Raw genomic sequence first — 22,837 nt, 5'->3', positions numbered from 1 at the left:
ATGCATCTCAATATTCATAGCAACGTATTTACAATTGCCAAAGTATGAAGCAACCTAAGTGTCCATTAACAGATCAATGATTAAAGAAGCTGCAGTATATAAGCTTGCATATATATATATAGAGAGAGAGAGACACTTATTCATATATATGCAATGGAATAATATTCAACCATAAAAAAGAATTAAATTTTTCCATATGCAGCAACATGGACAGACTCGAAGGGCATTACGCTAAGTGAAATAAGTCAAACAGAGAAAGACAAATACTGTATGATATCACACTTGGAATCTACAAAATTCAACAAACTGGTGAATAAAGCAAAAAAGCAGCAGATTCACCGCTATAGAATACAAACTAGTGGTTACCAGTGGAGAGAGGGAAAGAGGGGAGGGACAATGTAAGTAAGAGGGGACAAAAAAAGGGTTATTATGGAATTATATATGTGAATCTTTTGAAAAATTGCCAAGCATTACAGAATTAAAGAATTTTTCAATTTAAAAAATTCTAAAAATTAAAAATTTTAAATATTTAAAAGTGATGCTTTACGTAAATGAAACCAGCATAAAGGGGAGCATAATGAAAAATGACAGAAAATAAACATCTGGACAAATGTAATATTGACAGAGAAATGTATAATTTGAGGGGAGGGAGAGGACTGCTTTCAAATAATTTTAGAAGAGCCACATCACCACCAAAGTTGACTTTTCCTTCAATCAAAACTCTTTGTACCCACTGCTTCAAATTCCATTATTGTTGATTCTCCTTTAGGTTAAGGAGTCTTGCTTGTAGGATCCCTCATTTTAATGCAAACATATCTGGGGAGTTCTAGTTATTAAATCAGAATAAATTAAGCTATTATATTTTTTTCCTACAGGTGAGCAATGTTTAGCAAGATGGGATATACTAATGGAAAGCACAGCCACTTTCGACAAACAGAAGGAAGATGGAGGAAAAGAAGGATTTCTGATCGGGAGAAGAGGCAGTTGGCTGAGGTACCATGGAGCTGGGAGTTTGGGGTTCAGATGCAGTTGTTCAGGCAAGACTTTCAGTGAATGCAGAGAAATGGAAAGAGACAGGCAGAGAAAGGCAGCAAAGATGCTCTGGAACCAGACTAAAAACATGACCATCTTGCTTAAAGTCATCTTTGGCTTCAAATAACCTAAAAGAAACAAAGATACCTTTATTCTTATTTTCCATGCTTTTTTGTTTTTTCAGATTGTGCTCTTTGCAATGGTTCTAATACCATTACTTCAATTTCTTTCTTTGCCCTCTGAGTCTTTATATTAATTCTTTTTGGCTGAGTCTGATGAAATCAGTATTTATCTCCTGCACATTGAATTTTGATAACCTTGATCAGCAAGGCCAACCACAGAGTTTCCCATTACAATTTGAAACAGTCCCAAAATAATAAATTGCAGCAAGAATAAAGTGTATCTGAGGATGAAATTTCTTGTGATTAAAAGGCAAGGTTAGCTTGGACTAGATTAGGCATTTTTGTTTTATGACACTCATAAATTTGAAAAATCTATAAAAGAAAAACTGAATAAACAGTCCAGGCAAGTTGCATCATTAAAAAAAAAGGTTCACATTTTGAAAAATGAGTGAGGGCATGTGACAAAGTAGAAAGGACTATGTGAAAACAAAGTCCTATGAGGCTGGCGCCAAGCAGAGGCATCTCTGTAATAAAGGAACAGGGGCTTGCAAAATGGCCTTTTTCTTACATGGTGTCTATAACCTAATCTGAGCAAGAAGGGGTTTTTCTTTTTTAAAACAATCTATTCATTTACTTATCTATTTTTGACTATGCTTTGGTTTTCGCCACGAAGCGGGCTTTTCTCTAGTTGTGGCGAGTGAAGGCTCCTCTCTAGTTGCGGTGTGCAGCTGGCTTCTCTTGTTGCCGAGCACACGCTCTAGGCATCCAGGCGTTAGCAGTTGCAGCCCCTGGACTCTAGTGCACAGGCTCAATAGTTGCGATGCATGGGCTTAATTGTTCCGTGGCATGTGGGATCTTCCTGGGCCAGGGATCGAACCCATGTTTCTTGCATTGGCAGGCAGAGTCTTTACCACTGAGCCACCAGGGAAGCCCAAGAAGGGATGTTTCAAAGCTGCAATGCGGGGATGGTCATCAATAGCTAAGTCATCTGCTGGGTCTGAGTGCGTTGACAAGAAAACAACTCTACATGAGGAGCTAGCCTCAGTCATCTACGGTGACTGCAGAACCTGGGGGCGGGGGGCCTAACTTGGGAACTCGTGTATTCTCTCCCTGCTTATGTCTAGATGCTCCAATGTCTAGAGTTGTCCCTTTTCTCTTTCATCTGCTTGTTCTTTTTCCCAAAACTGCTTTATTGAGATACTAACCCACAAACTGTACAATGAACCTATGTAAAGTGTACAAGTCAAGAGTTTTCAGTAAGCACGTGGTGGTGTGCAACTATCATCACGATCCATTTTATAATATTTTTATCACCCTTTGTACCAATTATCGGTCACCTATTTCTCCTCTTAACCCACCACTTCCTCCAACCCCAGGCAAGTACTAAAACATTTTCTCTTACTACAGAAGTGCCTATTCTGGGCATTTCAAAGAAAAGGGGCCCTATAATAACGTAGACTTCAGCAACTGGCTGTTTCCATTTGACATAGTGTTTTCAAGATCCACACGTATTATAGCATGCGTCAGTACTCACTTCTTATGGTCAAACAATATTCCATTGTATGGATACAGCACGTTTTCTCTCTCTGTTCAACAGTGAATGGAGATATGAGTTTTTCCATTTTTTTTTTTTGGCTGTTATGAAAATGCTACTATGGAATACCATGTTTTCATTTCTCTTGTGTATACACCTGTGAGAGGCATTGCTGGTCATCTTGCATGTAGTTCTATGTCTAACCTTTTCAGGAACTTCTAGACTGCTTTCCACAGTGGCAGCACCATGTTCCTGTCCCAGCACCAGTGTGTGAGGGTTCCGGTTTCTATATAACTTCAGCAACTCTTGTTACTATCTGTTGGTTTTCTTTTACACCACACTGCAAGTGTGTACACCATACAGCAAACGTGCAATGAGGAGATGGACTATAGGTCATTGGTAATAAAATTTGTATTGGAGCCAAGCAGCATGTTCTCTTAGAAAGCCGTGGATTCGGTAGGTCTGCTACACAAATTCATTATTACTTTATTCTATTATTTTTTTCTTTGTCTTCTAATATACTGCTTTAATTTTCAAATGTATTTTTCTATTAAAATACTCTTTAGCTCATAAAGTCTACCTTTGAGACTATATCCTAGAGAAATAAAATCAGCTAATCTTAAACATATATGTACAAATAATTTTCTTTATGATGTTGTTGCCAAAATTAAAATAACTGGAATATTTACCAGAAAGGGAATGGCTAAATAAGTTATATATTCCTTTCATGGAAGACTACATGGCTAGCAGAAAGAGCGGGTTTGGACCTATATCTTCTGTTCTGGGAGGGAAGCCTATTATATATATTTTAAGTAAAAAAGTACAAGTTGCAAAGTAGTGTGCATAAATATGATCCCATTTTTGGAAACTAAGAAAGAGAATCAACAAATTAAATAAATGCATATGGTCTGGAGCATGAATGAAGGTGAGAAGGGCTGTATAACTTTGATGTTGGATCATACAGAAAGAGCTGTGAAGGAAATCAGTAATTTCCTATTTTATAGTTTTGAATTTTTATTTCCCCTGATAATTTGTATTAACAACAAGAAAGAAAAATGAAAGTATTTTCTTAAAAAAGACATATTTTCTTGATTTCCTGTTTGACAGCTCTTATTCAATAATTAGAAATTAATCAGCTTCTTCTTGGAGAAGCTGGGTTTTAAAAATCCTTCCTCATTTACTGTAAAGAAATGAAGCTGTAAGAAATATGGGAGCAATGTTTTTCTTTTACTTCAGTGCTTCCCTTCATCATAGATAGGCTTTTTTTTAAAGGAGAATGAGCATCTATTTTTTTTTCTGTAGTAACAAGCCCCAAAACTGAGCATAGGAAATGGAGAGAAGAATCAATATAAATGTAATACACAGGGATACGATAACCTATAACTATCTTTAAGCATTTTCCTTGGTTGTTGTCAGTTTGGACAGAATTATCCGTTCTCAGATATGGAGCGACCATCCTCAGCGTGGAGCCATAACACAGATCTACAAATTGGACAAACATTTCTCATTTGAAACAGGTGGGCTTGTGTCACTCTCTTATCTGGAGTTCCCTTGCTGTGTTTGTAAACTGGTAAGATCACAGAATAAAACAAACGCATGGAACTTTTTTTCCCTTTGAGTTCTAATGCGTATTTTATGGGACACGCCAAACTTCCTTATGTTAAATTTGTCACTATGTGAACAGAATACCCATCCTTGAACATGCAACAGAGATTTCAATGAGGGTATAAACCTTTATGTACAAAACCCTACCCAAAACTATTAATACATTTGAAAAATTAACTTAAAATCCCACTAAATATCTTAACTTTCCCTCCCCATTTTACTGACTATAAAACATAAATATCTTCAGTGGTATTCATCACTTTCTCAATTTGCCTATTCATGACATTAACATCTAGAACATGTAATGATAGTCTCGAATTTCTAGGGGACAGAGGAAATGACCATGACACGGTCTGTTTATAACTCAGAACACGGGTCTAATGGAAGCCCTGGCAGGCTACTCCGTCAGTGTTCATCCACAACTCAGCTGTGAACGGCACCTCTGTCACTGGAAGTGTGCGGTTGAGACTGGACAGGGAACTTGATGAGACGCTGAGAAGGGAAAACCCCTAGCATACTTGCAAGCAAGGAAAAGCAGGATTAGCATGAAGGGCCCCAGAGAATACACAGTTTCTTGAAGACAAGATTTGTGAAGCCTCCAGGGGAAGACAAACATATGGATGGTGAAGAGAAGGTTTAGTGGCTCAAAGGAGAAAAGTTAGGTTGTGTGTCTGCTGACTTACAAAGAAAGAGCATCTTAGCAGGTACCATGAAGGATTTAGATTCCCAGTGCAAAACAGTGCAATTCTGACATTAGCAACCATTTGGAATGAGGCTGATAACTGTAAACTTAATTTTTTTTTCTCAAAAGTGTTCTGAAAATGAATTTGCTTTTTATTTTTCACTTAGTAATTATTTCTTTAGAACAACTCAAGACCCAACAATGAATGATAATATGCCTACAACATATCTGCTAGTATCTGATAATCAGATTGCAGTAGGTGCTGGTATAAATATGTGTGCGGTTTGGCGTGAAGCAGCAGGTGTTTAATAATTGTGACTGAAGCGGCACCATGTTGACTCACAATGTGGATCCAAAATTGGCAACATGGCAAGGAACCGGATACAAGTTTAGCAGTAATCTGGGGCTCAGGACATCAGACCAATAAAGGCTGAGGCAGGGGGAGAGGATTACCCCCACTGTGTCCGGAGGAGGGCTATAAGCTATGTCTATCTACTCACACCTTCTGGCAGGTAATCTACAAAGCAGGTTGGTTGCCAAGCCTGAAAGAGGCACTTACCTACTTAACAGCCAAAATTAGTTAACAATCAGTTAGGCAGGGGAGCTAAAGGAGGGAACTAAAGAGGAAAACATTCACATGAAACAATGATAAACTAGAGCTATTTAACTCATGTCTTTAAGTACAGAAATTTAAGGTTGAGTAAACATGGCCGTCTAAATCCTTTAATCCCACCGCTGACATTTGTAGTGACTGAGAAGGATTAATCATGTTGATCTCTAAACGAATCATTTTAAGGAGTTCATATTTAAAAGGAATAAAAAACTTTGGAGATGCAGTAATTAGCCTAGGGGATCTGATGAATGTTTCAGGTTTTTGTCTTTCTTTATGAAACCCTACTCTCATAAAGAAAAGGTTTTTCTCAGCACCAGGAAGTATTTCAGAAAACGTGAAAAAGGGTTTCAGATTCCTTTCGTTTTTGTAAGATGACAGAGGTGAGGGGGAACACTGGGGAAATGAAAAGTTGGGGTAGAACTGGAAATTCATAGCAGCATTAAGTGCTGAATGGTAAGACCATATGGTCATATTTCTTTTGAAGTCTAGGATCAGTTCCCATTATTCACTATAATGGCATCCAAGACTAAACGAAATCTCAGTCTTTAAAAGCGTTTTGCTCTTGGCTCTCAAATTCTCCTCTTTCACAATTTCCAACATGCTTGACTGTTTAATTGATTTTCAAAATGCAAAAAATGCAAATAAACAAAATAAAAATAAGACGAGTAAGAAAAAATGGATGTATTTCCTTTCACTTTGAGAGCAGGATAAAATAGTCCAGAGAGAGACACAATTAGTATTGCAATCAACAGAGTTATTAATACTGCTTTTACATGCTATTCAGATCAGATCAGTCAGTGATATTCTAAAATAATATGTGCATCTTCCATGACCTACATTGAAGAAATATGAATTTAATTCTTTTGACCTATCTGGAACACACAATATAGGGAAATACTTTTAAATTATTTATCATTTTAGTGAATTCCAACAATAAAACTGTCCAAAAATGCAATCTATATCCAAGAACTAAAGTTGGGCTTTTTTTTTTTTTTTTTTCTATTTAGAAATGGATGAAAATATTTGAAAGGCATGGTTCTAACCATGTGCTACCAACTCTTCATTTTCTCCCTCAGCACAGTCCTGGATAGGTTAGTGTGTTACAGATTAGTGTTAGTCGCTCAGTCCTGTCTGGCTCTTTGCAACCCTGTGGACAATAGCCCACTAGGCTCCTCTGTCCCTCGGATTCTCCAGGCAAGAAAACTGGAGTGGGTTGCCATTTCCTTCTCCAGGAGATTTTCCAAACCCAGGGATCAAACCTGAGTCTTCTGCATTGGCAGGTGGGTTCTTTACTGATTGAGCTACCAGGGAAGCCTGGATAGGTTGGGAATGCTATAATCTTAATAATCAAAATGTCTTTACTCAGCAAAACACTACAGTAGATTGGCAGCAGAGGTGGTTTTTAAGAGGACTGTGGTTGTGGTTCAGTGGAGACAATATGACAGTCCCAGGATCAAATGAAATGGCTTGAAGCAGGAAGAAAGGAGAAAGCAAACCCCAAACTTTCCATATTCAACTACAGTTGTTTGAAATGTCTTGTTTTGGGGTTTTGAGATTGAAGGCAAAAGGAGAAGAGAGTGGCAGAGGATGAGATGGCTGGATAGCATTACCCATTCAATGGCATGAACTTGGGGAACCCTAGGAGATAGTGAGGGACAGGGAGGCCTGGACTGCTATAGTCCATGTGGTCGCGAAGAGTTGGAGAAGACTTAGCTACTGAACAACAATTTAAAAATTGTCACTGCTTAGGTAAATTCTACATGCAGTGAAATACACAAATTTCAAATGGATACTTCAGTGAGTTTTAACAGATATCTGCCATGAACCCAAACCAAATATGGCACATCTCCCTCATGCCCAAAATGTTCCTTCCTGTATCCATACAGTCAATCCCATCTTCACAGGCAACCACTGTTCTGATTTCTTTTTGCTACAGATGAGGTTTTTTTTTGTTCTTACTCTTAATATAAACAGTCATGCAGTATCTGCTCTGAATCCTTTCACTTAGTGGAATATTTTTGAGTTCTTCCTCACTGTTGCTTGTACCAGTAATTCATTTTTGTTATTACCAAGCTGTGTCCTATTGCATGTAAAAGTAGCTTAGTCATGTCCAACGCTGCAATCCCATGGACTATACAGTCCATGGAATTCTCCAGGCCAGAATACTGGAGTGGGTAGCCTTTCCCTTCTCCAGGGGATCTTCCCAACCCAGGGATGGAACCCAGGTCTCCCACATTGCAGGTGGATCCTTTACCAGCTGAGCCACAAGGGAAGCCCAAGAATACTGGAGTGGGCAGCTTATCCCTTCTCCAGTGGATCGTCCCAACCCAGGAATCAAACTGGGGTCTCCTGTTGTTGCAGGCAGATTCTTTACCAGCTGAAATACCAGGAAGATCCATCTATTGCATGAACATACTACAATTTGTTACATAATTTCACTTGGTCATTCTAGTTTGGGCCCATTATTAATAAAGTCACTATGAAAATAAAGTTTCTTTTGTTTTATGTAAATACTTAGGAAATCAATTGCTGGGAAAAAGGGAAGATGTTATTTTTAACTTTACATAAGAAATTGCCAGTTTCTAAACAAATCTTGCCATTTACATTTTACACTCCCATCAACAATGTATGCGAATTCATTTGTTCCACATCTTCACTGATATTTAGTGCTGTGAATGTTTTTAATTTTAGTTTCTAGTGGGTGAGTGGTAGTATTTCACTGTACTTTTAATTTTCAGTTCCCTGATGGCTTAATGACGTTGAGCACTTTTTCATGTGTTCATTAGACATTTGTGTATCATCCGCATAGTTTCTGTTATAAGAATTTTGTCCATTTTTAAATTGCATTGATAGTCTTGTTACTGATTTATAGGAGCTCTTTATATATTCTAGATATAGAGTCATTTGACATATACAACATATATATATATATGGGCATATATGTATGCATATGTCAAATATACATATATATATAATAGTACATATACTTGTCACATGCATACATACATAAATATGCAAAAATATGTAAAATGCAGCTTGCCTTTTCATTTTCTGAAAGGTATTTTTTCATAAGTAAAAGCTTTGATTTTGATGAAATTCAATTTTTTTTCTTTTATGTTTTGTCCTTTTTATGACCTCTCTAACCTATCTACGTTTACTTCAAGGTTTCAAGCATATTCAAGGCTTTTATTATGGTTTTCTTAGGATGGTTTGGTTTAGTCATGGAAGCTAGAAGGTGAAAGAGTAGAGTAGAAAAATGACAGGCTTTGACTCTATTTCTTGCCAAACAGAAAGGGTAAGGCTAGAGATCTCTCTAAGGAAATTGGAAACGTCAAAGGAACATTTCTTCCAAAGATGGGCACAATAAAGCACAGAAATGGTAAAGAACCTAACAGATGCAGGTGCCGAAGTGATCAAGAAGAGATGGAAAGGATACACAGAAGAACTGTAAAGAAAAGATCCGAGAGACCTGGATAAGCATGACGGTGTAGTCTCTCACTCAGAGCCAGACACTGTGGAGGATGAAGTCAAGTGGGCCTTAGGAAGCACTGCTGCCAGTAAAGCTAGTGAGGTGACAGGATTCCAGCAGAGCTATTTCAAATCCCAAAAGATGATGCTGTTAAAGTACTACATTGAATCTGTTAACAAATTTGGAAAACTCAGCAGTGACCACAGGACCAGAAAAGGTCAATCCTCGTCCCAGTTCCCAAGAAAGGCAGTATTAAAGAATGTTCAAACCACAAGACAATTGCACTCATCTCCCATGCTAGTAAGTAAAAGCCTCCAAGCTAGGCTTCAGTATTACGTGAACCGAGAACTTCCAGACATTCAAGTTGGATTTTAAAAAGGCAGAGGAACCAGAGATCAAATTTCCAACATTCAATTGATTATAAAGAAAGCAAGAGAATTCCAGAAAAACATTTATCTCTCTTTCATTGACTACGCTAAAGCTTCTGACTATGTGGATCATAAAAAACTGTGGAAAACACTAAAAGAAATGGGAATACCAGACCGTCTTACCAGACTCCTGAGAAACCTGTATGTGCATCAAGAAGCAACAGTTACAACACTGTATGGAACAACTGACTGGTTCATGATTGAGAAAGGAGTACAACAGGCTGTTTATTGTCACCCTGTTTATTTAACTTATACACAGAGCACATCACGTGAAACGCCAGGGTGGATGAGTTACAAGCTGGAATCAAGATTGCTGGGAGAAGTATCAACAGCCTCAGATATGCAGATGATACCACACTAATGGCAGAAAGTGAAGAGGAACTAAAGAGCCTCTTGATGAGGGTAAAGGAGGAGAGTGAAAAAGCTGGCTTAAAACTCAATATTAAAAAAAACAGATCATGGCATCCTCTCCCTTCACTTCATGCAAATAGAAGGGGAAAAGGTAGAAGCAGTGACAGATATCTTCCTCTTGAGCTCTAAAATCACTGCGGATGGTGACCGCAGAGGTGAAATTAGAAGATGATTGCTTCTTGGAAGGAGAGCTGTGACACACCTAGACAGTGTGTTAAAAAGCAGAGACATCCCTCTGTCAGCAAAGGTCCATGTAGTCAAGTCTACAGTCTTTCCAGTAGTCATCTATGGATGTGAGAGCTGAACAATACAGAAGGCAGAGCACTGAAGAACTGATGCTTTCGAACTGTGTTGCTGGAGAAGACTCTTGAGAGTCCCTTGGAAAGCAAGGAGATCGAACTAGTCAATTTTAAAGGAAATCAACCCTGAATACTCCTTGAAAGGACTGATGCTGTAGCTGAAGCTCCAATACTTTGGCCACCTGATGTGAAGAGCTGACTCATTAGAAAAGACTGTGATGCTGGGAAAGATTGAAGACAGAAGGGGTGACAGAGGGTGAGATGGTTGGATGGCATCACCAATTCAACGGACAGGAACTTGGGCAAACTCCGGGAGATGGTGAGGAATAGGGAAGCCTGGTGACGTGGGTTCGCAAGGAGTCAGACACGACTTGGTGACTGAACGACAACAATTTCTGGCTCTGGAACTCACCAGCTGTTGACTGAGTGAGCATTTTCACAAGCCCAGATGTCTGTCTTCCTCATCTATAAAATAGATTTGGAGGATCTCAGAAATCTCCCATCCGTAAGGTTACACAGAGGCAGAAAGAAGGCAACACAGTGGCCTATGAAACAAAGCTGAGAACAACATTGTCAAGAGTCCAAGAAGGAGGAATAAACCTTAGTAAAAGTATGGGTATATGTTTGTTACTAGCTCAGTCATGTTCGACTCTTCATGACCCCACGGACCCCTGTAGCCCACCAGGCTCCTCTGTCCATGGGGTTCTCTAGGCAAGAATACTGGAGTGGATTGCCATTTCTTTCTCCAAGGGATCTTCCCAGCCCAGGGATTGAACCTGGGTCTCCAGCATTACAGGCAGATTCTTTAACCATCTGGGCCACCAGGGAAAACCCCCCAAAAAAGTATGGATCACAGGGTTAAAATTTCCTTTATTTGGTTTATATTTCATCCCTACACTAAATCAGAAACACTGTGCCATGCTCCTACCATGCCTGGAATTCATCCTGAATTGAAAACCAACCATCAGGACAGAATGAACATAAGCAACAGTGTCTGCCTATCTAGGAAGGTGCTTTTCCCTCTCCACGCCTATGGTTCCAAGACAAGGATGATCTTTGGCTTTGATCTTTGATGATTTAAAACTGGCAGGTTTCCTTTAATAACCCCACTGAAATACAAACTCTAATTTTTTTTTTACTTTCTTCCTAAGCCAAAACTTCAGTTGTACAGCACGTTTTTGGTTTAGGAATCAATGTATTGTGTTCAGAAGTTGATAATGGATCAGTATATACTTTTCCATGAAAACAATACGGAGGAAGCCCGGGTAAAACATGCAAGTATATTAAGTCATCTGGATGGAAGAACACTCTAGTGTGTGACTTCAGTGTACAAGCCTACCTTTTTGAAAAAAACAATGTGTTCAGAATTCCAAATAGGAACACCTGTCTCTACAGTTGCTTCTCCCATTCATTTTCTACTTACCAAGCTGGGAGGAACGTCCTGAGCAAATCAGTGGTGGGCACCTGGTTCATGAATGCTCAATGAGTGGAGCTAGGACACGAACTGTGCAGGGGGATGCGGGATGAGCTACTGCCCTTCTCAGACTAAAAGGAAAACTGATGACCTCTTCATAAGTTCACTGACCACTGGAATTTGCTCTTCTGTGAATTTTCTATTCAAGCCATTTCCCCTTGGGTTGTCTTTCTGTTTTCAATTGCAAAGTTACTCTTCATTTATTATATATATGTGTATATACCTTTTATCTGTCACATGGATTAAAAATATATTTCCCAACATGATAATTTTGTTCATGGTATTTTTACTTTTATTTATCTTTTATATGCAAGATTTACATGTATACCTGTGGCGGATTCATTTTGATATTTGGCAAAACTAATACAATTATGTAAAGTTTAAAAATAAAATAAAATTTAAAAAAAATCATATAAGGCTTTTCTTTCTGGACTTTTAATTTCTATTAGAACAGTCTCCTCTATCCTTGGAATGTACACAAAGTCCCTGGGGTGGGCTGTATAGATTCACAACCACTTTTTCCTTGCCTGCCTCTGTTATAGAAGCTGGAAGGCAAAAATAGTAAATGTTCCCTCTTCTCATGCAGCTAAGTGTAGCCAAGTATAACAAGTTCTGAAAAAGAGATGCGGGAAGATGTCTTTGGGGAGTAAAAAGAAATAGTCCAATGGAGAGAAGTGCTTCTCATCTTGGCTTTTATTCTATTTCAACAGGAATATGAAAATGCAGCAAACATCTGGGGATCCGTGGGACAAAGGCCACATGCTAAGGATGACTGAGCAAAAAAAAAAAGCAGAAATAATCTGGGTCCTTGACGGCATCTTTGAGCCCTGGACAATCTACCTTTGGACTTCTTGCTTTGTTAGAAAATCATTCTGTTAGGTGTTTAAATGATTGTTTTTGGAGCTTTCTGCTACTAATGGATCAAGTAATTCCTACTTTACTCAGTGTCTCAAATGAACTTCTAGAATTCTTACTGCTTTATTTTTTACATTTGTCTCTAATCCATCTTAATTTATTTTTGAATATGCTGAAAGATATGGGTCCAATTTTATATTCTTCCAGATGGATAGCCAGTTGTGCCAGCACCATTTATCAAATTACACTGAATAGAAAAGCCATTTTTTGTTTTATGCTAAAGTTCCCTATATACTAGGATCTATTTCTGAAATGTTAGTCTACTTCACTGATCGACTTGTTTTCATTTATGCCAATGTCTTATAGATGTGATTACATGGCTTCCTAGAATTTTTTTAAATGTATGGTAAGGGCACTTTATTCTCACTGTTGAATATATTTTTGGCTATTTTTGACATTTATTTTTCCACACAAATTTTAAGATCACATTTTCAAATTAAACATAAGCCTTGACTTCTATGCATTTATTTTGGTAGAACTGATATTTTTATGATGTCTGTCTTCCCATCTGAAAACACTGACTCTCTTTCCATTTAGTCAGATCTTGTTTTATGTCTCACAATAATATTTATGGGTCTGTTCTTATTAGGTCCCATACAGCTCTTGTAAAATTTATTCCAAAGAACTTTATAGTGTTTGCTAACATTGTGGTAAGATATTTTTTCTGACTTCCAAATTTAGCCAATGATTGTTTAATAAATATTTAGAAGTGGTATATAACATGCATCAGGCAATTGTTCTATTAATAAGTAGTTTATATATATTAACTCATTTCATCCTCAATAAGCTTGAAAGCTAAAGCACAATGTGCATAGAAGAAAACTGAAGTACAGATAAATTAAGTAATTCATTCAAGCAAGTTACTTGGCCAAAATCGGGTACCTTGCCATGCAATTAATGAGTGAAAGATGTGGGTCTGAAACCCATATCATCTACATCCAGAGTCTATGCTCTTAACTATTGTGCTACATACACTACCAGTGGGGTCTATATATTTATCCTCTATTTACCCAAGTACCAGTTTGCTTCAAATATTTAATGTTTTTTATTTCAAATGGGTTTTGCACATACAAAGTCAATCATGTATTCAACAGAAGTGCGAGTTTCAATGTTTCCCCAAATATATATCAATTGTTTCATTTTCTTTTCTTATACAATTGCTAAAAAGTCTAAACAATTTTGCATAGTAATTGTGAGGGTAGATGAGCCTTTCTTGTGTTACTGACTTTAATGGAAATGGTCCTAGGATCTTACCCTTTAAAATGCTGTTCAACTTTTTTGATAATCTTATACAATTAACATATTTATGTGTTTTTCCTTCTTGTTTACTTAGTGAGCTTTATTTTAAGAAGGAATAGCTTTAAAATTTTTACCTCAAACCACTTCATCATCTAGTGATAAGATCATGCTTTTCTACATTGATTTATTAATTTAATTATGTTAATAGGTTTCCTAACACTGAAAAAAATCCTTGCATCACCACCAAGGATTAGGAACCACTTGGTTAACCTAGCCCAGACTATTATCCTTTTAATCATTTCTAGATTCTTACATACAAAGATTTAGAATTTTTATGTACATATTGAGAAGGAATTTTGGTCTAGATAGCTTCTTTTTGTACTAAGTTAATCAAGTTTTGTTATTAAGGTTGTGTCAATATCACAATATGATTCTAAGTGCTTTCCATCTTTCTTTTCTTTCTTTTTTTTGGTGTTGAATAGCTTTCTTAACTTTGCACTTGCCTGTAGTGTGAAGATTACATAAAATTCAACTAGGAACCTAGCTGGTAAAAGTGAGTCACTCAGTTGAATCCAACTCTTCATGACCCCTGGACAGTAGCCAACTAGGCTCCTCTGTCCATGGAATTCTCCAGGCAAGAATACTAGAGTGGGTTGCCATTTCCTTCTCCAGGGGGTCTTCTTGATCCAGGGATTGAACCCAGGTCTCCGGCTTGAAGGTAGACTCCTTACCGACTAAGCCACCAGGGAAGCCACGGGAAGCTATCTGGTACTTTTTAATGATGCCCCTCTTAATCACTTTTCTAATCTCTTCTGAGATGATCGATTCTGACGAGTTTTCTCCCTGTTTTGAAATAACTTGGGGTCGATCATATTTTATTAAGAAAAAATAAATTTCTCTAGATTAAAAAAAATGCATTGTTTGGAGCAGATCCTTTTAGTTATTACAATGTCTTCAGTGTCTCTCCTTGTTTTTGATCTCGTTATTCTGTAACCAGGACCATCAGATGCTTTCTGGTTTCTTTGCCTTTTTAAATAAGCAACTTTTTGTGTGTCTCTAATTTATCATGATCATCTACTTCTTCCCATTTCCTTTTGGTTTCTTTGTTTTCCAGATATCTTACATCTTTCTAAGGTACATAGTAAAGAAACATAATAAGTTTCTTTTTGCTGGTCTTTTTAGATCTGTTTCTGAAGAAGGTGAACTATAATATTCCACAGTAAGTATATTTTAATAACCTTCTTTCTCCCAAAAGCTTTCGCTTCGTAAATTTAGCTACAATATTGTTTAATGTATGCATTTAAGAATGTCCATCCTCTTGTCTCTTATCTTTTACTTACTGGTCCTCTTTATCCTGTTTAGTCTTCTTAATTGTCAATTCCACCTTTCCCGATATTAATACTGCTGTTCCTACTTTATTTGTTTGTATTTACCTAATATCTCTTTATATGTATCTCTCCATTCTCAACCACTTTTTACCTACCCTCTCAAGTCTGTTTCATATAAGTACCAGTAATACTTATACATCAACTGGATAGTTTCTGTAAAAATTCAGTGTATTTTCATTTCATGTAATATGTCATATATAGAGTTCCCTTTTTCCATCTTGTTTTATGGTTTTTCCTGATTTTACTCATTTCCTCTTTTTCCTTGGAGCTGTTTTTGCTAAAGTGATCAGACTGCTATTCATTCCTTTTCCCCCCTGCTAATTAGGTAAGTCTATTGTGCTTTTCTTCATTTCACTAATGACTATCTTCCCTTTCCTGACATTCATACTCAAATACTTATTTTTCATTATTACATGAATGCAAGACAGCATTCTTGCATGAACGCAAGAATGCAAATTATTCCCTCCGCTAAAGCTCTATTCTGTAACCGTTTCTCCCCTCTCTCTTCGGATGAGATTTTTGGACCACTTAATTTCCGTACTAGTTTCTTCCAGCTATTGGATTTTGCTGATAGGAAAGGAGTTTTATTTCTAGTCTTTTTAAAAGGTTTCCCTTATAGTGATTCTTGTACATTTCACATTTGCTCTATCATCATCATTTGGGACCTGAAAGGGGGGGTACTCAGGACGGGCTACTGCCTTTCTCAGACTAATAAGAAAACTGATGACTTCTTCATATGTTCACTGACCACTTGAATTTGCTCCTCTGTGAATTGTCTCTTCAAGCCATTTCCCATTGGGCTGTCTTTCTGCTCTCAATTTGTTGAAACTGCTGCACCCCCTTTGGAGCTTTCATCTGGCCCCACAAGGAAAGCACCTGCATGAGCTCTGACCATCAGGACCTGAAGAAGGTTCTAGACCTCATCTGCACCCATATCACTGCTCAGCTCAGGGGAGGTAAAGAGTTGGCTGGAGATGGGAGGATGAGGCACCATCAAGCCACCCTTATTCCAGAATCCTGGATGCACATTTACAGGGGGACTCACACTGCTCCTCTAAACGTCCTTTTGTTTCACAGAAGAGAGTTCTGTGGTAATAGAGGAGGCTAGCATCTGGAATCTTATATAAAAGAAGGACTGGGACTCAGGATGCAACCCTCTAAGAAAGAGCAGTGGGAGGCTTCGGGGCTTGTGGGACCTACCTACTGGCCTTGGACCAGCCATGTTTCGAGGTGAGAAGTCCTGTCCATGGGAGCCAGGGACTGCTGACGATGAGCAGGAAGAGAAGACAAATCCCAGAGCAGCAGTGAGGAGAGTGGAAAGTTTCCGGGACCAGAAGCAAGTGGTCAGGAAAGCATGTGAGCCACTCTCGGAAGTCAGAGAGTATTGGCCTGTCCATCTACCTCCATCCTTCCCTTCCCTACACTATAAGTGGATTCTCTATTTTGATTTCAGGTGTGGTACAAACACAAACATAATGCTGTCTGCTTTTCAGATGTAAGAACAGATAGCCTTCCTTCCCACTGACATTGTATAACAGAAAAGTAAATGGTAATCTTTTCATTTTAAAATCCTGAGATTCACAACCTTAAACCCAATGGCTGACTAACAGATAAATACTTTGGGTTAAGATTATCTCAGAGGTGATTTTCTTTTTCTTTTTTTCAGGCTTATAGTTCTATGGAACAAAAGCGTTCCCATTTCCAGATGTCACCTCATTTCAAAATTCACCTTCAGGGCCAACATTCTGCGTTGGATTGATGAGGTTTCTCGTGTGGTCAAGAACATTACAGGCAATGTACATAGTGCCGAAAAGAAGATATTTTATCACTTCTCTAAAAACTGGGGATGATCTTATGCAGCTGTTTCATAAGAAATCTGTCTCACATCTGATGGGATAAATTCCCTTCAAAAATGAATCAAAGAAAATAGTGTCCAAGATGCCAAAGAACCCACTATTAGCCAAACTCCAACACACCTACAGTGAGCTCCACAGCTGCTAAAAGACAACTCTTTCCATCATCCAATAAACCACAAGGAGAGATTTAAAAGGGGAGACAAAAAGAGATCTGTGTAAGATCCAGTCAAATTACACTTCACTGTAAAAAGGAAGCCATCCTCAGCTTTACAGTATCTAAATAGAACATATAACTTAAAATAGTCACCTACCAGTCAGTAAAGCCATAAAAATGATTAAAACCAAGTTTGAGAATTGACCATAAAATTGGTTGATAAAAATAAGGAAATTGTATTTGTTTTTTTTTTTAATAGTTGATTAAAATTACTGTATTTCTAGATTTGATTTTTCTATGTAATCAAATTAATGGGTTGTTGTTGTCTCGTTGCTAAGTCATATCTGACTCTTTGTGACCCCAAAGGCTGTAGCCTGCCAGGCTCCTCTGTCCATGGATTTCCCAGGATGTGAATGGAGTGAGTTGCCATTTCCTTCTCCAGGGGGTCTTCCCAACCCAAGGATCTAACCTGCGTCTCCTGCATTGGCAAGACGAATTCTTTACCACTGAGCCTCCGGGGGTAGGGGTGGGTTCTCTCTTTATCCCTTCCTCCAGCTGAAGGCACATTTTCTCATGTCATTCAAAGAAGTGGGTCTGGACTGACAAGGTGTTTTAGAACTCCACGGACAAGCTCAATTAGCATAATTCTTTGGAAGGGATTCAATGATCTTTGGCTACTATTAATATTTTTAATCTTTCATTTTTATTATGTGTATGATGTCAAGAGCTGTGGCAGGAAGCACATTTTGTCAATTAAATAATTAATCCCACAGCATAATAGTCAGGGAGGAAAAACTGACATTTGTCAGGTTCAAAGAAAATGAAGGCTGGGGAGGAGGTTTCATTACTCTTGCTCGGGAAACATAATCTGAGAGCAGATTTGACTTGTTCCCTTCCTCACCTACCGCTCCTGCTATAAGCATTCCCTGTATCAAACCACAGGGAAGAAAAAGCATTTGCAATAGTTCTCTCCCCGACCCCATCTTCATCCACCCAATCACAAAATCACGTTAGTTTTATTTTTCACATATGTCTTCAGTCTCCTCCTTTCAGTACCATCAAAGCTGGCTAAAATTGACTGCACAAAACTGCAGGGCAAGGATGACACTAAATTGCCTGCTTTCTGCTTTAGCAAACGCACAGAGGTTAGAAGCCTGAGCACTGGAGGTAGATGGCCCCGGGTTCAAGTCCCCGTGGGGCCCTCACTGACCATGGGATCTCAGGCCTCCAGGCTTGACTGTCTCAACTTGCGAAAGGATCCTGCTCTCGGGCCCCACCTCCCAAGGGGCTGGGAGACTTCAGTGATGGTGCACACACCTCCCAGCACATAGACGGCAGCGAGGTAAGGAGTCAGCACGCCTTGGCTGTAAATAGCGGTGCGTTCCATTTACGATTTTAATATGATCTGATTTGTGAACATGTCGAGTGCGCTGTAGCACCAGCACACGCTGCACTTTCGCTTTTCCTTTCCCTTCTGCTCTTCACCCTCCTCGCACTATTCCCCTCAGTCTCTCCTGACAGGAGGCCTCTGTCAGCGGCCCGGCTCTCTGTCTCTTTCCTCCGGCCCCTTCCCGCTCTAGTCCTTGGCTGGCAAGGAGCCGGGTAATAGGACTGCCTGGTCCCCTAAGTCTAAGGTTCCAGGGTTTCCACAGATGGTCTCGCCATGTCATCAACAACAGTCTGCACTGGATTAACGCTGCCTGGGAGGTGAAAATTTCAGCTCGCTATTTTTAACCTGTTAAGCATCCTTTTCTGTGCCAAAACTAAACGGCTGCTTGGGGTGGGGATGTGTTTCCTGGGTGCATCATGCCACATTTGCAGCTTTTTTCTCTAATAGTATTCCACAAGGTATTTTTTTCCCCAATAGGTCACTACACAGTTATTTTCGTTATAAAAGGCAAGACTTCATCAGGCTCCCATTACCTACATGTCTACAGTACCTCCTATTTTTGCAATTGGTGAAAAATATACCCTGATAATCTACAGTAGCTGTATAGACAACATGAAACAAAAAATCGGGTTTAGAATGATCGCCCATTGGACAACAGGGGCTTCCCTGGTGGCTCAGAGGTTAAAGCGTCTGGCTCCAATGCGGGAGACCTGGATTCGATCCTTGGATCGGGAAGATCCCCTGGAGAGGGAAATAGTAACCCATTCCAGTATTCTTGCCTGGAGAATCCCTGGAGAAGCCTGGTAGGCTACAGTCCACGGGGTCGCAAAGAGTCGGACACGACTGAGTGACTTCACTTTCACTTTTCCTTGGACAACAAGCTCAAGACCTTCAATTTAGCAAGAGTACCTATCTCAAATATGTGTTCCATATTTCCTCTAAAAACTGGATTAAAACTGTTAAACAATTTTGTCCTCTTTCATGCAATTTGATACATGTAATTAGTAAGGCAGGTGGGGGAAGGAAAAAATTTAGGCAGTAAGTGGGGGGAAAAAATCTCCCTTTGGTAAATCAGATAAGTCGTCTTGACATAAACTGGTTTTAGGTGAGGGAACGCTATTTCAATCTAGTTAGGATGGCTCTTTTCACAATGCAGAGAAGGAAAAAAACATGCAAAATTTTTCAAATTTTTGAATGATTTATTGCATTATTACTTTTTTTGAAATTTGTTCCTGCTCAGGATCAAACTGAGTCACATTTTCTGTAAGGTGACTAGAAAAGAATGAATATATTCTTTATTTTGAAGTTTATTTTTCCTCATTTCTTGATGCAATTTGCTAAGTGAGGCTAAGCTATGGGTAAGTGTACAATGCAGGAGCAAGGAGATTTTATTAGTAGTGATGTTGCACATATCTCAAGACTATGTTAGAAGAAACAGAATGTCTCTATGTACACTTCCCAGGCTCAGATGGTAAAGAATCTGCCTGCAATGCAGGAGACCCGGGTTTGTTCCATAGGTCAGGAAGATTTCCCTGTTCGGAAATGGCAGCCCACTCCAGTATTCTTGCCTGGAGAATTCCATGGACAGAGGACCCTGGTGGGCTACAGTTCATGGGGTCGCACAGAGTCAGACACAACTGAGCAACTAACACTTATGCTAACTTTAAAGAAGCTACTGTCTTTAACGGGTGGATATCAGAAGGGTTAGGATTGTGAGGTCAAGTTACAGCAGTCACTGCTTCACTGGTTGAACACGCAGGCAGAAAACAAGAGTGTAAAAATGTTCCACAAATAAATGTGAATGATCAAACCATAACAGATTATATTATGGGAAACTAGGATGTTTTAACCTTAATGACCTAGATTGCCCTTGAGTGACAAAATGGAACTCTTCTGAAGCAGGTTCTCCTATAAACACTCAGAAGCAGCTGGGCTGGATGGATCAGGAGATGATCCAGAGAAAGAATAAAGATGGGTTTCCTCACCGACAGTTCTGTTCTCCTTACACCAATTCTAACTAGAAAAACACTGTCTGTGAGCATCTTCCTGAGCCTGGGAGGTGCCCAGATAGTTTATGTTCCAACACTCTGACTGTGTGCAGGAAGGACTTGTGTCTGGGTGGCTTTCCACCTCTAACGTGGAAGACTCTGGGATCACCTAACATCTCAAAGTCTGAATCAGATGCTAGAACATCAATCTAAGAAAATAATCATGGCATCCTGACACTAGCAAGTTAGCGCGAACTAAGCATGCCCGCCGTTTCACTTGGACAAAGACCTACCTACCTTGTCTGGAGAACTCATCCGCTTCTCTGTGAACCAAATCCTTTACTCTGTTTCCGTAAAGCAGCCGTGAGGAATCGTGATCAAAGGCTTTCAGGGTTTCGCTGGAGCTGTAAGACTTCTGCGTGGGAACCCGGCACTCCTCGTTGTCTGCCGAGGAGTTCGTATAGCGCCGCTCCTTCTCCCGGCGGTTCTTGGTCAGCGAGCAGTAGGGCCGCCGTTCCTTCACATCCATACTTCATTCCTTCCGGGGGCACATCAGTCCTGGCTGTGGCCGGGTTGGCTCAGGGGTCCATCCTCAGTGGTCTGCCTGTGGAGATAAAAGGTGGCATGACGTCAGCATCAGTTCAGTCACTCAGTCGTATCCGACTCTTTGCGACCCCATGGACTGCAGCACACCAGGTTTCCCTGTCCATCACCAACTCCCAGAGCTTACACAAACTCATGTCCATTGAGTTGGTGATGCCATCCAACCATCTCATCCTCTGTCAGCATTATGTTCATCTAAAACCCGATGGCCTCCTTAACCTGGAGAATGGTAGGAGGGAAGGGTGTTATTGCATATGGTGGAAACTCACTTTCCCCCAGAAATGAACACTGGTGAAATCAGTTTAAGGTGTCCTGTCTCATCAGGAAGTGAGGCGTACTTTCTGGTAATGAGTGTTATGAGTCCCTGTTGAAGCTACTACATCGAATCTTCACCTTAATGATGATCTAGTTGCTAAGTCATATCTGACTCTTCTGACCCCATGGATAGCAGCCCACCAGGCTCCTCTGTCCATGGGATTCTCCGGGCAAGATTACTGGAGTGGGTTGCCATTTCCTTCTCCATCACCTTAATACACACACACACACAAAATAAGCTCAAGGTCAAATCTTGATCCAGAAGCTAGCTAAAAACTGGCCTCAATGTTTTCTAAATTTTCCATAATGGAAAAGTTTTCTCCTGCCACATTTTCTTTATTCACGAAAAAATTTTCTTTAAAAAAAAATACTACTTTTATTTCTTTAATCTTTTTTTTAAAGAACAAGAGAAAATTGGGAGCTTCTTAGAAGTGAAACTTTGTTAAGTGCACCGAACATTTATTTTATTTTATTTTACAGACATTTCCTTCAGAGGGCACAGGTATCATGTGTTAAGGACCTACATGTCTTGACTGGTGGCAAAAGTGGATCTTTCTCTCCTATTCCTCTCCTTCAAAAGCATTTCCTCTTGAGAAAATGCATTGAAGCAGCACTATCTTGATATTTAAGGCAATTTGAGTAGCTAATTTGATGGGGTAGTTTCTTGCAAGAGCCAGTAGCAAGAATGAGTCAGAAGAAGCAAGGTGAATGAATAGTGTTTCTTTGCCTACCTACTCATTTTCTTGAATTTCCTGACAGGGGTTAAGGTGGGCAGAAAAGCCTCTGTCCCTGAAGATGTGAGCCCAGGAGAGGGAGAGTGGCCCAGGGCTGATCCACATTTTAATTGGTCCTCCTTTGTCTTTATTCTTTCTCATTTTGTCTCTCCTTTTAATCTGAAGGTCCCCAAAGGCCTTGTCTTCAGCTCTCAGGCCTTTCCCTACCCCCACTCCTTTCCTAAACTCACTTTTTACTTGACTAATTCCATGATCAACTTGAAACAGTTGAGTCCCAGCGGCCCCTGGTCTTTCTCTGGGGTTCCACGTCCTTAGTGCTGGGACTCATATATAGCTACTTTCTTCCACTTGTAAAGCCCTTCTCCCAAGCAGTCTCTCCCTGTCTCTTCAACCTCAGCCGCCAGGATGTACATTACCCTGCTCTTTCTTGTGCTTCCAACATGGAGTCTCATAGCTAACTCTGATTCACTGACAGTGGCTCAGCTGACATCTGTGCCGACTGTCAACAAGTCTCAATTGTTTCTGAGCAAAATTACAGCTCCTAATACTTTTCACTTTCTCACTTCTGCCTTCTATCCAGTGATGA

General features: G+C 39.5%; 1 protein-coding gene across 6 annotated transcripts in view; it reads right to left on the bottom strand.

Annotated features, from left to right (window-relative positions):
* Positions 1 to 22,837, bottom strand: part of TENM3 (teneurin transmembrane protein 3) — a 2,742,616-nt gene that overhangs the window by 429,294 nt on the left and 2,290,485 nt on the right. For all 6 annotated transcript variants that reach the window (XM_070781691.1, XM_070781692.1, XM_070781693.1 and 3 more), the window contains one exon: positions 20,897 to 21,203. In XM_070781691.1, the coding sequence (XP_070637792.1) occupies positions 20,897 to 21,128 (232 nt within the window). In that variant the 5' untranslated portion in view covers positions 21,129 to 21,203. The remainder of the gene's footprint in view (positions 1 to 20,896; positions 21,204 to 22,837) is intronic.

Source organism: Bos indicus, chromosome 27, assembly GCF_029378745.1.
Source record: "Bos indicus isolate NIAB-ARS_2022 breed Sahiwal x Tharparkar chromosome 27, NIAB-ARS_B.indTharparkar_mat_pri_1.0, whole genome shotgun sequence".
Classification (NCBI taxonomy): Eukaryota; Metazoa; Chordata; class Mammalia; order Artiodactyla; family Bovidae; genus Bos; species Bos indicus.
This window is presented reverse-complemented; position numbering and strand designations above follow the sequence as displayed.